This window comes from Puma concolor, chromosome E4, assembly GCF_028749965.1.
Source record: "Puma concolor isolate L17-30 chromosome E4, mPumCon1.1.hap2, whole genome shotgun sequence".
NCBI classification, from domain to species: Eukaryota; Metazoa; Chordata; class Mammalia; order Carnivora; family Felidae; genus Puma; species Puma concolor.
In genome coordinates, this window is record NC_141683.1 from 71,100,747 (window position 1) to 71,113,677 (window position 12,931).

General features: G+C 35.6%; 2 protein-coding genes and 1 long non-coding RNA gene across 10 annotated transcripts in view; 1 reads left to right on the forward strand and 2 right to left on the reverse strand.

The window, feature by feature from the left end:
* The window catches only part of LOC147572807 (ankyrin repeat domain-containing protein 26-like), a 626,452-nt gene that overhangs the window by 513,035 nt on the left and 100,486 nt on the right, over positions 1-12,931 (reverse strand). The gene's annotated exons all lie outside the window — the stretch shown is intronic.
* LOC147572815 (ankyrin repeat domain-containing protein 26-like) lies at positions 167-10,439 on the reverse strand. Its single transcript, XM_086693300.1, has 5 exons — positions 10,164-10,439; positions 9,411-9,625; positions 7,939-8,167; positions 1,792-1,837; positions 167-408 (listed from the first exon to the last, which is right to left on the reverse strand). Exons 1-5 carry the CDS (start codon positions 10,359-10,361, stop codon positions 389-391), a joined length of 708 nt encoding a protein of 235 aa, XP_086549426.1. The 5' UTR covers positions 10,362-10,439; the 3' UTR covers positions 167-388.
* On the forward strand, positions 5,198-6,688 carry LOC147572816 (uncharacterized). The gene is made up of 3 exons (XR_015245805.1): positions 5,198-5,587; positions 5,698-5,824; positions 6,026-6,688. It is a non-coding gene; the product is annotated as an uncharacterized LOC147572816 (long non-coding RNA).

Below are 12,931 nucleotides of genomic sequence, written 5' to 3' on the forward strand. Positions count from 1 at the left end.
ATGACAACTTGGTTGTTTGGGTGCTGTTCAAACCGCTGGTAGTGGAGCAGTCTGATGTATGTAAAACGCTCTAGTGCTGGTTTCCATGTACAAAATGTGCTTAAAAGTTAATGAGATGCCAAGAAACATAGTTTAAAATATTATAAAGATTTTCATTACACACATATGATACAAAAACATTTTCCTTTAATCCAGACTTTGCCATATAGTGTGTTCAATTGGGAAACAATGAAAATGTTTTGAAAGCATCCAGTAAGTTTTTTCTATTTATTTTTCAAATCATATAATTTTTGTTCAAAATCTGTACATATTCTTGTGACGCTTTCCATACAGGATCTTGATTTATAACTGAATCATCAGTAGATACTAAAGGATTTCTACAGGATCCTCATTCAAATTCGGTAGCAGCTGAAAAGGAAAAGAAAGAATTATTTTCTTTCTCCAAAATAATTTTCACTACAAGTGATTAAAAAAAAAAAGAAGAAGAAGAAAAGAAAAGAAAAGAAAAGAAAAAGAAAAAAAAGAAAGTTGGGGCCTTTAGGGTGTTAAGAAAAATGAAAAATGCCTACATACAACTGCAATATGAAACCCAAGATTAGTATTAAATATATTTTGCTCGGGGTTGCACACTGAATTAATTGCTATTGTGGATACATATCAGAGTTTCTGGTTTTTTCATTACAAGGTGAAATTACAAGATGAGGACACAGTCCACCCTGAATAATCATAAACTAAAAACGGAAAAATCAAACAGGCATTTCCAAACAGAACCAAGTATACAGATGTAAGTGACAGGTATAAAACACAGCACTACTGGAACATACGGAAGGGACATCCCAGTTTTGTGTCAATATTGTCTGCTCTTTGGTGAAGGTGATATGTCAGCTGATACCTGAAGGACAAGGAAAAAGTATGCTAGGTAGAGGGAAGAAGCACATACAAAGAGCTAGAAGTGAGGAAGAACACTTGTGCAATTATGGGTAGTTTAGTTTGACAAGGTGGTAGAGCAAAGCAGCAGAGTAGGGCAAATAGTGAGAGACAAGGCTGAATCATCTGGCAAGAAGCAAACTGATTTGGGTGTTTTCATTCCATGCTAAGGAATTTGAAGTTTTACCCAAGGGCAAAAGCAATGACAAAATCAATGAGTGATGATTGAAACCCATTACCTGTCAATGACAGCTATATGACCTCTAATTACTTAACCAAGCATTACTAAGATGACTTTGGCATTTTGGGTCTTCTATCACTAGCAGAAACAACAATTTGATAAAGCACACCTTTTCTGAGACTTGTGCAGGTTGACAGTTCCATAGGGATGGCACCAGTGAAGGAAGATTGTCGCCAGAAATAATAACATATATAGACTTAGGGAGATTGAAAAAACTTCTTTAACGTTTATTTATTTTTGAGAGAGAGACAAACCACAAGCGGGCAGGGGCACAGAGAGAGGGAGACACAGAATCTGAAGCAGGCTCCAGGCTCCGAGCTTTCAGCACAGAGCCCTCTGTGGGGCCTGAACCCACCTGAGCTGAAATCAGTCGCCCAACCGACTGAACCACCTGCTTGCCCCTAGACTTGTGGGAGATTTGAAAAGAGCTATGACACATGAGGACTAAAGGAGGAAGAAGTGTGTTCTTCATTATGCTCATGCTTTTACATTTTTTATTAGATATGTACAAAAAATGTGAATGTAGTATCTATTCTCCAAACAATGGAAAGGGATGCCCTTTACTATTTATAGTTTATTTCAGAAATCAATGATATCTAACTTCATACATTTTGGCAACATACCTTCTTCTAGTTCTCTGGTTATTCTTTCCTCCAACTCCTGCCGCGTCTGAAATAAGCCAAATATTATTTAGAATGTGTAAGGTAAACAAAAGACATGGTAGGGATTATATATAGCTTAGGACATGTGGTCTTGAAATAATACTTGTAGAGATTAAACCAAAGTTAGGGATTGCTTAAACAGAAAAACTATCACATGAATAAAATAAATTCCTACCTATTTTATTTTAGTTTTAGATAACGGAGAACAGATACATACATACACGCGCACACACACACACACACACACGTATATATGTATACATATATACGTGTGTGTGTGTATACGTATATATAATATGTGTATGTTATATATATAATATATTATGTGTATTATATTAATATATATAATATGTGTACATTATATATATATATATATATATATATATATAATGCTATTTATGTGAGTCTGATAAAAAGCACAATTAATATTGATCTATTGAATATGTATAATCTCTGAAACGTGATGTTGGATCTTACTGGGACAAAAAAGTTTAAACAAGAATCATATTGTATATTGAATTATTACTTGGAAATGATTAGAAATACTGCCATTTATGAAAGTTTAATCAGTTTTTTACCTTAATGAATTGTTCCTTAAAATGGGCTTTCCATTTTTTCACTTGTAGAAAAACAAAATTTGAAGGAATGCTTTTTACTGTTAATTTTTCAGGACTGACTCTTAAATACATATAAAATGAAGAAAGTGGGACTGTCTTACTGTCATGTGGAAATTCTACTGGCAAAAATTGAGTAAAAATGTTTTGCTATCTGTATTATGACTAAAACACTTATTTCCTTTCATATGCACACAAAGATTTCAGAAAATCTCTTTGAAGAAAGGAAAAATAGGGGGTTACAACAGTTTCCAAACTTAGCTTCTGATTTATAACTTTCTCCATTAGCGATAAGGAAAACAATATACAATTTTCAATTGTAACTTTGTGTCCTTTCTCCAAATTAGGACCAAGTTTTGAAACACTTGACTTATTAAAGTTATGGTTATCCACTTATGAAATGTGTATGAATATTTCCAACTACAGGTGACCCATGAATAACACAGGGGTGGGGTACAGTCAAAAACCTGTATATAATTTTTCATCCCCCCAAAACTGAATTACTAATAGCCTACTGTTGACCGGAAACCTTACTGGTAAAATAAACAGTCGATTCATACATGTTTTGTACAGTAGAATAAGCTAGGGCAAAAAATGACATGAGAAAAACAGAAGGAAGAGGAAATACACTTACAGTACTGTACAGTATCCAAAAATAATCCATGTGTAAGTAAAGTAGACCCACACAGTTCAAAACCATGTTGGTCAAAGGTCAACTTTATATTACAACTGTTCCTGTCTAGAACGTACTTATTTACATCTTTCTTAGACAAGGTAGCCTCTCCCTGAATGCCCCAAACGGGCTCCAAAATAGTGTACTGGACATAATCAACACTGTGGTGATAAGGATTCCAATGTCTTTACAAATTTAGGTGTGAGGACAAATGTTTTGGCTGACATGCTTCCCAATATTTTCAGAGACTGTTTTCCCTAATACCTTTTTTTAATTGAAGTATAGTTGGCATACAATGTTACACTAGTTTTTCAGTATACAAATTCAGATTGGACAATGGTATACACTATGCTATGCTTGCTACCGTACGTGTAGTTACCCTCTGTCACCATACAACATTAATACAATATTATTGACGATATTCCATATGCCGTATTCTTCATTCCTGTGACTTATTTACTTTATAACTGGAATTTGTACCTCTTACTCCCCTTCATCTATTTTGCCCATACCTCTCTACCCACCGCCCCTCTAGCAACCACCAATTTGTCCTCTGTCGTTATGATTCTGTTTGTTCACTTGTTTTGTTTTTTTTATATTCCACATGTAAGTGAAATCAGATGGTATTTATTTGTCTTTCTGCGATTTATTTCACCTCGCATAATACCCTCTAGGTCTATCAATGTTGTCACAAATGGCAAGATCTCATTCTTTTTGATAGCTGAGCTATATTTCATTGTATACATATTACACATTGTCTTTATCCATTCATCTCTCCATGGACACTTAGGTTGCTTCCCTATTTTGGTTATCGCAAGCAATCTTTCCATAAACATAGGGATGCATACAACTTTTCAAATTAGTGTTTTCATTTTCTTTGGGTAAATACGCAGTAGTGGGATTAATGAATATCTATTTTTAAGTTTTTGAGGAACCATAACACTTTTTTGACAATAGCATTATATTCAGGCCTTATAAAATGAATGGGACAACATGACTATACCGGACTTATAAAATTAATAACTCAATACCAGATGATGGGAGAAGGCTTTATTCAAACAATTTTATATTACCATTAATAAATACGATATAAAATATAAACCACGTTTTTTATATGACATGACTTAAGGAGCTACCAAGGTAATGTTGCATCTTTTCCCCAAAAGCTCTTTTCCTAAATATTTACCTCTGTGACCTTTATGTTTATATCTAGGTAAAAACTGTGTTTCGATGGTGAAAAGAGCTTTCAAGTCCATGAATAAGAACACATGTGTACTTTTGTGTATACCTTTCCATTGATCATAAATATAAGAGGGTGAGAAAATTATACACAGAATAACTATATATCAGCAAATTTTAATTCAAAGAACATTTTTAAAGGATTTTTAATTATTCTAATTAAAAATGGGATTTTCCCATTAACTGTTAACATACAAATATGGCCCATAGAAATCTAAGTTTCGGTTGGGGACACTGCAGTATTGAGGGACAAGGAAGTCACAGCCGTAGTCTCCATCTCTCCTTTAGTTAGACAGCTCTACTTCTCTCTGTTTTACACAATACAGTTTAATGAAAAAAAAAAAAAAACTACGTTCTATTGTTTAAAAAAATTATTTTGAAGATATAAAAGTCACTAATTTAGTCAAAATCCCTAATTTTGCATAATAGACAAAAAGGGCTCAGAGAGAGTGTACTTTGCCTGAGGTCATGAAACCAACTAGATGCAGACAAGGAATACACTTGTGGTCTTACCAAGCCTACAGTTCTATGCCAGTTACTTCCTCATAGTCAGGAACAATACGTGTATTTTAAGTATAATTCAGAGAAAATGAATACATAAAACTTTGTCATGTGGCTCAGTAATGCTTAGGTATGAGGCCCACAATAGTAGCTCTCTAACTAAATTACAAATGTTAAAGTCATGAATGAAAATAAAGGAACAGAAATTATGTTAACTCCTTTTAGTAGCCGTCAATTTTTAAGCACAACTTTTTTAATTTTTTTAATTTTTTTTAACGTTTATTTATTTTTGAGACAGAGAGAGACAGAGCATGAACGGGGGAGGGTCAGAGAGAGGGAGACACAGAATCTGAAACAGGCTCCAGGCTCTGAGCTGTCAGCACCGAGCCCGATGCGGTGCTCAAACTCACGGACCGCAAGATCATGACCTGAGCCGAAGTCGGCTGCTTAACCGACTGAGCCACCCAGGCACCCCAAGCACAACTTTTTTAAACCACAGGACAGAGAACTTGAAAGAGAAACTCTTTAGGTGAAGCAAGCAAGCTGAAACTGAGGAAATTCTTCCTGAAAGCATTATTTGTTCCTTCCAAAGAAAATTTGTTTTATCAAAATCAATCAACAAATGAGTGAACCCATGGTGTGGTTATTTATAGCAAAATTTAAAACCCAACACAGATTTCTCTTTCCCATCTAGCATGCTTCTGTCTAACCTCTCATCATTCGTTGGTATGTACAAAAGACACAATTCACTTTATTTATAATTTAAATCCAGTCGGAAATAATAGGTGAACCTTCACTTCTCACATGTGGACTTATCTCTGTCTCCCTCCCGATGGGAAGGGGGACTTACCTAACGGGTGAATTTGGGAGAAGGAGCTAAGCAGTGCTTATGTGTTTCTAGATCTCCTCTTTGAAAAGATGTGCCTGCCCACAGTAACATGAATTTGGGTCTGCTCTCAGCTCTGTGGTAAGCACCCGGCCCCCGGGGTGGGGGTCAAGCATTTGTTTCCTCAATTTACAACTGTGTGGGGAAGTGCCCAATTTGGGAGGAAGCCCAAAGGGGCTAACATAACCTAAATCATATCCTCCAATTTGTTAGTGTGTATTAGTAATAAAACTACTAAGTTTCTCTCCATCTCCCTGTCTCCTGTGTTCTGAATTTAGAAAGAGAAGAGCAGGGTTACTTGCCGCCTACCCAGTGTCACCTGTCACAGCTCCACCAAGAAAAATGACTAGACAACACTTACAGAAACATTCTCTTCTTCCTTGACTTCATAATTAACGTACATTGTTCAAAAGCATCGCTCACTCGAAAGAGAGAAAAAGTTGAAAGGAACCATTTTAGGAACAAACATAGAAAGTCAGACAAACTGAGGACACAGAGGAGTACATTCCAAATGAAAGAACATGACAAAACCTAAGAAAAAAAAACTAAGTGAAACAGAGATAAGTAATGTACCTCATAAAGAGTTCAAGGTAACGGTCATAAAGATGCTCAGTGAACTCGGGAGAAGAATGAATGGATCCAGTGATAACATCAGAAAGAGATAGAAAATATAAAAAAGAACCAATCAGAGCTGAAGGATACAATAACAGAAATGACAAATACACTAGAGGGAATCAACAGCAGATAAGAAGATGCAGAAGAACAGATCAACAATTTGCAAGACAGGGTAGTAGAAATCATCCAAGCCGAAAAACAAAAAGAAAAAAGAATTTTAAAAATGAGGCTAGGTTAAGGGACCTGTGGGACAACATCCAGTGTAATAATACTTGCATTCAAGGGGTTCCAGAAAAAGAAAAGGCAAAGGGGCAAAGAACTCATTTGAAGAAATAAAAGCTTCATTTTAAAAATTCAAATATTTGCTTGATTTAGCTACTTATAAAATGCTCTACAATCACTCATGAAGATATTTTATAAAAATAGAAACAAAGGTGGTATAAGTCAAAAAAAAAGGAAAAAGAAAAAAGAGTGCCATAAATAAGAAAGCAATTAAAGATGTATTCTCATGTAAGAAAATAGCAACACTTTTAACTTAAAAGAGAAATTAACCTTTTTAGTATTACAAGTTGATTTAATTCTTAAAAAGGACTTACCACGGATTCTTTTTTTTTTTCTTTTTTTTTTAGAGTAGCCTCCATGCTTAGCGTAGAGCCCAATGCAGGACTTGAACTCATGACCCTGAGATCAAAACCTGAGCTGAGATCAAGAGTTAGAGGCTGAACTGACTGAGCCACCCAGGCACCCCCATGGATTCTTTTAAATAGTAAACATTCATATGTCGTTAAGTGTTTGGAGGATGATCACTCACTGACATACAGGGGTGGACAAACTGGATTATAGCAAAACTTTCAAATGTTAATGAACCACTGCCAACTGAAAATAAGTCTAAGCATCTAAGTGTACCCGTGGTTACCAGGCAATAACATTTACATTCTAAAATCAAATTTAAATGAAAGCTTTTCAAGAAATTTAACATGGGTAAGTTTAGTTATATTTACTGAATACAGTTAATGCTAGGTGTCTCTTGTGGCACACCTGGGTGGCTCAGTTGTTTTTAGTGTCCAGATCTTGATTTTGACTCAGGTCATGATCTCATGGTTTTGAGACTGAGCCCCACATTCGGCTCTGTGCTGAGCACGAAACCTGCTTGGGATTCTCTTTCTCCCTCTCCTTTTGCCCCTACCCTGCATGCACTCACTCATTCTCTCACTAAAATAAAATAAAAATAAGTATCTCTTAGAAATGAGAGATCAAGGGACTAATATATATTATATATATTAACATATTAATATTATATAATTAATATTATATATTAATAATATTATATTAAATATTATACATATAATATATTATAATATATTATATTTTATTATATTAAAATTATATTAATATTATATAAATATTATATATATATATATATATATATATATATAATTTACCTCAGTTCTTTCTTAGCACATATAATGCTGACTTTTATCTCGTATGTGCTAGTTACTTAAACAACTCACAATTTCACCAAATTAAAAGCAACAACATCAGATATCTGAAACCCAAACTAAACAGATAATATAACTAACCTTCCACAAGGAAGTCTCCCAGTACTCATATGACGGCCGTGGGTTTAAGGTAGGAATCACTAAGTTTCCTCTTGGAGTAAGGTTTCCATTGAGCACTAAATTATTTTCAAAATGTCCACAATAAGGTGGTTCCAGGCCTGGTCTCATAGTAAGGGTCCTGAGTAAAGTTTGGTGCTGCTGTCTCTCCTCAAGAAAATATGTATTGCTCTCTGACAGTCTCTCCTTAGCCCTGTGAAGATTAAAAAACACAAATACATTTTCTTTTTCCCTAAATCATTCCTAAACGACATACATTTTTTTTAGGTTTCCATAATAGTAAATAGCATTTGCCATTGAACAGTGTTTTAACACTGAACATGTGACGGAGCACACCTAGTATCTAAAATTATACTTTTAAAATTGTTCTAAAGAAATACTTATGTTTCCAGGGGGATTCCTAACTAACAATTCAAGTTAGGGAAGGGAGAGAAGTGGCTATCAGTGATGTACATGGCTTAACAAATAATACTTGCTGTCTTCTGGAATGGCTGTGCTGACAGGATCCTTCAGGATGCCATTATATATACATACTTATATTTAGTAAACCTGTTTACAGATGTAAAACTAAACCATCCCTCAAAGACATTTTCAAGCGTTTGCTTTCACCACTCTTGTACATTTCACTTATTATCTCAAAGAAACTGAGCATTTGACACTGAGGAATCATTGAGACCAACAATCTCTAGGGGAGATAGTAGATGACAGACGTGTGATCAGAAAGAACTAAAACAGCTACAGAGGCAATTAGCTTATAACAGTTACCAAGGCACTGGAGGCAGAATCTGCCCTTTCTGTTCAGTCTTCCACATGCCTCCCTCCCACCATGGTGCTCTTTTTAGCCACTTTGGGAACTATACTCCCCTTCAGCCCTGTGTGAGTCTTTCTGTATTTCACCTGGATGCCTTTATGTAAAGTAGAAAAAGCATAAAGGATAGTTTGTCTCAAGGCCCACTCTAGTACTCATACCAAAGATCACAATCAAGAGAATAAATGTACCAAGCTGCCAGGATGAGTAGTAGTAGTACTTGACCTTTTAGGTTAAAGATGTAATCTTCCAAAAAGAAACTCATCGACCTTTCTATTTAGGGTAATTCTGACAAGCAATTTTATAATAATACGCTTCTAAATGAGAAAGCTTCGAACAATGCACTTAAAGACTAGCAGATCGGATCAATGGAAAATATACAGGGCGGGGGGTGCGGGGGTGGGGTGGGGGAAGAGGTCCTGTAAAACCGAAAAAAAGAGAAAGGATGCAAACTGTCCTGGACTAACATTTCAAAGGTAAGTTCACTTAGAAACCTCATTTTCCAAAATGACACGATCTAGTTGGCTTTCACTTCCTACTCATCTCATGATCTTGGCTCCACAGAAATTATGATTTAGAGGCAAATTAATAAGCTAAATTTCTTGTCTATGATTCTGTTTTGAATTACCTGTTCAGCTTATTTCTCAAGGATTTTCTAAGTTTTAATTCTTCTAGGTAGAGTTGCCTGTAGGTTTCCAACTCTGTTTTAGTAGAATCTTGAGAAGTCTTCATTGTAGAGACCTGAGATTCCAGATCTTTAATTCTAAGTTCCATTTGATTTCTCGTTGAAGCATGATCATTTTCTCTTAACTGGTCCAAGTTTTGTCGAGCTGCTGCTTGTGCCTAATGAAAAAAAATTAACAGGATAGTTTCAAAATAGGTATAATCTGGATAATTAATTATACCTGTTTCCTTTAGTTCTGAGTCAATGTTTCAGAGAGCAATTTTAAATGAAAAAAAGCTCAAGTGTAAAATATTTATCATCAATGTCAACTGAATTAAACATGATTTATAAAATTAAAGTTCAAACATTCCTGTATTAGTATTCACGCAATCTGATAATTCAAATAATAGAATAAATGAGAAAATTTTAAAAGTCAACAATAAACTTAAGAATAATCCAAGTACAGTGCAATTTTTAAATCATAATTTTTCTTTTCCTCTTCATAGTGAGACTAGTTGTTTAAATCATCATTTTTTCTTATCCTCTCGATTTAGTAGGAAGAATGATGAAAACTGAAATCTTTAAAGGGAGGAACAAATGCCTCCAGAAATCTACAAATTACCATAAAGCAAGTAGAGGAAACCCCTACAATGCATCTATCCAAAATGTAATTTCCAGTAAAATGAGTTAAAGCACATTACAGATCAATCAATTAACCTGTAAAAACAGGTTGACTTCGTGTAATTTTTCTACTATGTCCAGTCGTGCTCTTTCTTCAATCTCCTGTTTATACTGCTCCACTTGACTGCGTTCTACCATATTCATTTCCATAAATTGTTTCAATTTTACTACTTCTTGCTGTAACTTCTTGTTGTTGCTCTCTAGTTTTTCACATTCTTCTTTGAAAGCTTTCATTGATAATAAGTCTTGTTGAAGAACTTGATTTTTTGCATCCAGGTGTAGACATTCTGAAGATGTAGTTTCCAGTTCTCTTGTAAGAACATCAGCCTGCATGAATAAAACACTATAGTTTGCAAGGGAGTGAAAAGAGTCTAACTCAAAACTACTATGAACATTTTTTTTTTCAGATTTTAAGTAATCTCTACACCCAGTGTGAGGCTTAAACTCACAATCTCAAGATCAAGAGTAACTGAGTCAGCCAGGCACTCAAAGTTTTAAATAAACTCATTTGCAATAAAATGTTACCTGTCTTAGAATGTGGAACCTTAAACAAGTCAGAATATCAAGAGACACGTTAAAGACATCAGGTGTTACTGAAATAGATCTTTGCTATCATTCTCTTTAGTACACAACATTTGCACTTGATTCTATACTTTTATTTTTCTATGATTTTTTCGTATCTTTCTTTCATAAAATAAGTCCCCTCTTAGGAGAAAGTCTCTTAGCCCTTCCCCCATCTTAACACTCCATAACTTTTAAAGAAGTTTTAGCAATATCATATTGACTTATGTATGCCCAAGTCAAAAAATGCGTCCCAAGATAAGACTCTGGAAATAAGACTCTAATTCATGAATCTATAAGTAATGCTTCTAATGCCATGGCTTGTTTCTGAACTGCAAATGTTTTATGCTAATTTGAACTGCATTCCCAGGAGAAATGATTCTCCGGGATGTGTTAAAAAATCACATCTCCCAGTATAAAACTTTAATTGGATGATCCAAATATGTTTTTGAGGCAAAAAATTTTTTAATTGAATACTGTTATCTTGTAATCCTTTGTTACTTTCTAGAAAATAAGAGATCATACTAAACAAAAACAATCACAACAACAAAACTGGCTGGAGTTTCAGTGATGCTGAGTTGGGAACGACTTCCATCCATTCTATATGATTGGTAAGACAAGGTGAGTGGATGTGGTGGTTTTATAAATTCGTTGATACTTCTGTGAAAATCCCTCCCCTTAAATATATGCTGGCCTCAGTAACTGGTTTCTAGTGAACAGAATATGCAGAACTGCTGTCATTTTTAAGGCCAGCTTAGAAAATGTGATACAGCTTCCATCTGACTTCCTTTCTCTAGGGAAGCTCACCCTTAGAACGCAGCCACCACGTGGTGAGGAATCCCAGGCTACCTAGTGAGTCTTCATGTAGATACTCCAGCTGAGACTAGCCAACGTCCTAGCCAAAGGCCAGCCTCAACAGCCAAACACGTGTGTGAACAAGCCTTCAGATGATTCTAGTCTCCAGCTTCCAGTTATGCCAGCTGATGCCAAATGAAGAAGAAATGAGTTGCCCTACTCTGCTTTGCCTAAACTAAAGATTGGTGAACAAGAGGAATGCTGTTTTGAACTACTAGGTTTTGAGGTGGCTTATTATGCAGCAGTAAATTACTACCACAGATACTGATACTAAAAATGGTGTGCTGCTATTCAAAAAAACCTAAAACTAAACTTCCTTTGAACCAGGAGGTAGGTCGAACCTGGAAAGATGTAGAAAAGCGTAAGAATGAGACCCAAAAAGGGCCTCCACAAGACTCTTAGTGGAAACCTGATGGCCTGTGAAGAGGCTGACAGCAAGGGTTTCTAAGCATGTGAAGAAAATGATACTGGAGGAAAGGGAAGTCATGCTACAAAATACCTGAAATTAAAACGGATAGGAAAGAGAAACTAAAGAAAGACTATGCAACTGAAAGGAACCAGGACTTACTGGGTTCAAGTATCTGTTTCTCATTTACAGCGTCTCTACATGTTGAACTGTCAAATAATGCTAAAATAAAGAAATGGCTTTTGGGTTCAGAGAAAATCCAGGGTGCTACCAGGAAAACAGAAAGATTTAAGGTATGCCTCCAATTGCTTTAAGGATCTTAAGACTATAAGATTTTTTTAAAGTAGGTTCCACACCCGACATGAGGCTTAAACTCAGCACCCAGAGATCAAGTGTCACATGCTCTACCAACTGAGCCAGCCAGGAGCCCCAAGAGTAGACGCATTTTAAAGGCATTGTCCTATAAGAGCTTCACAGGAAACCTGAAGCGAAAAGCTTATCTCAAAAGGACTTGGGAGACTCGCTTTGCTAAAACACGGCATGAAATCCAGTAATATTTACAGAAAACTAAAAAAGGTAAGAGATATATAGTAGCAAACATACTATTTGCTACCTTGGACTAAAAGAGACCAAATAGTGCAAAATGAAAAGAGGCCTTTGGGTCTTAGAAGTCCCACAGGGAGGAAGCAGGATGAAAAAACAGCTGCAAATACAGGTCATTCCTTATGAAAAGGAAGGCACCAAGAGCTTAAAGAGTAAAGAAAGGGAAGAGACATGGAGAAAGTATTCCCGTGGTTACGACTAAGTCCTAACTTAAGAACTGACAGCATGCATCAGGCTATATTTCAAAACTCTTATGGACTAGGGTGCTTCCCATCTTCTTTTTCTGAATGGGTGAGTCTTCAGCAGTTGACTAGAATGTTGCATTTGTGAGTGGTAAATAACTGTCTCTTTCGTTCTCAAGTCCTCATATTGAGAACCC

Bases quoted from the DNA above. Each gene is read 5' to 3' on its own strand.
- LOC147572815 (XM_086693300.1), bottom strand. From the start codon at position 10,361: ATGAAAGCTTTCAAAGAAGAATGTGAAAAACTAGAGAGCAACAACAAG. The intron at 1,838-7,938 runs GTTAGTTATATT...GGCTTATTTCAG, and splicing joins GGGAGACTTCCTTGTGGAAG to ACGCGGCAGGAGTTGGAGGA. The intron at 409-1,791 runs GTATGTTGCCAA...TTTCCTTTTCAG, and splicing joins AACCAGAGAACTAGAAGAAG to CTGCTACCGAATTTGAATGA.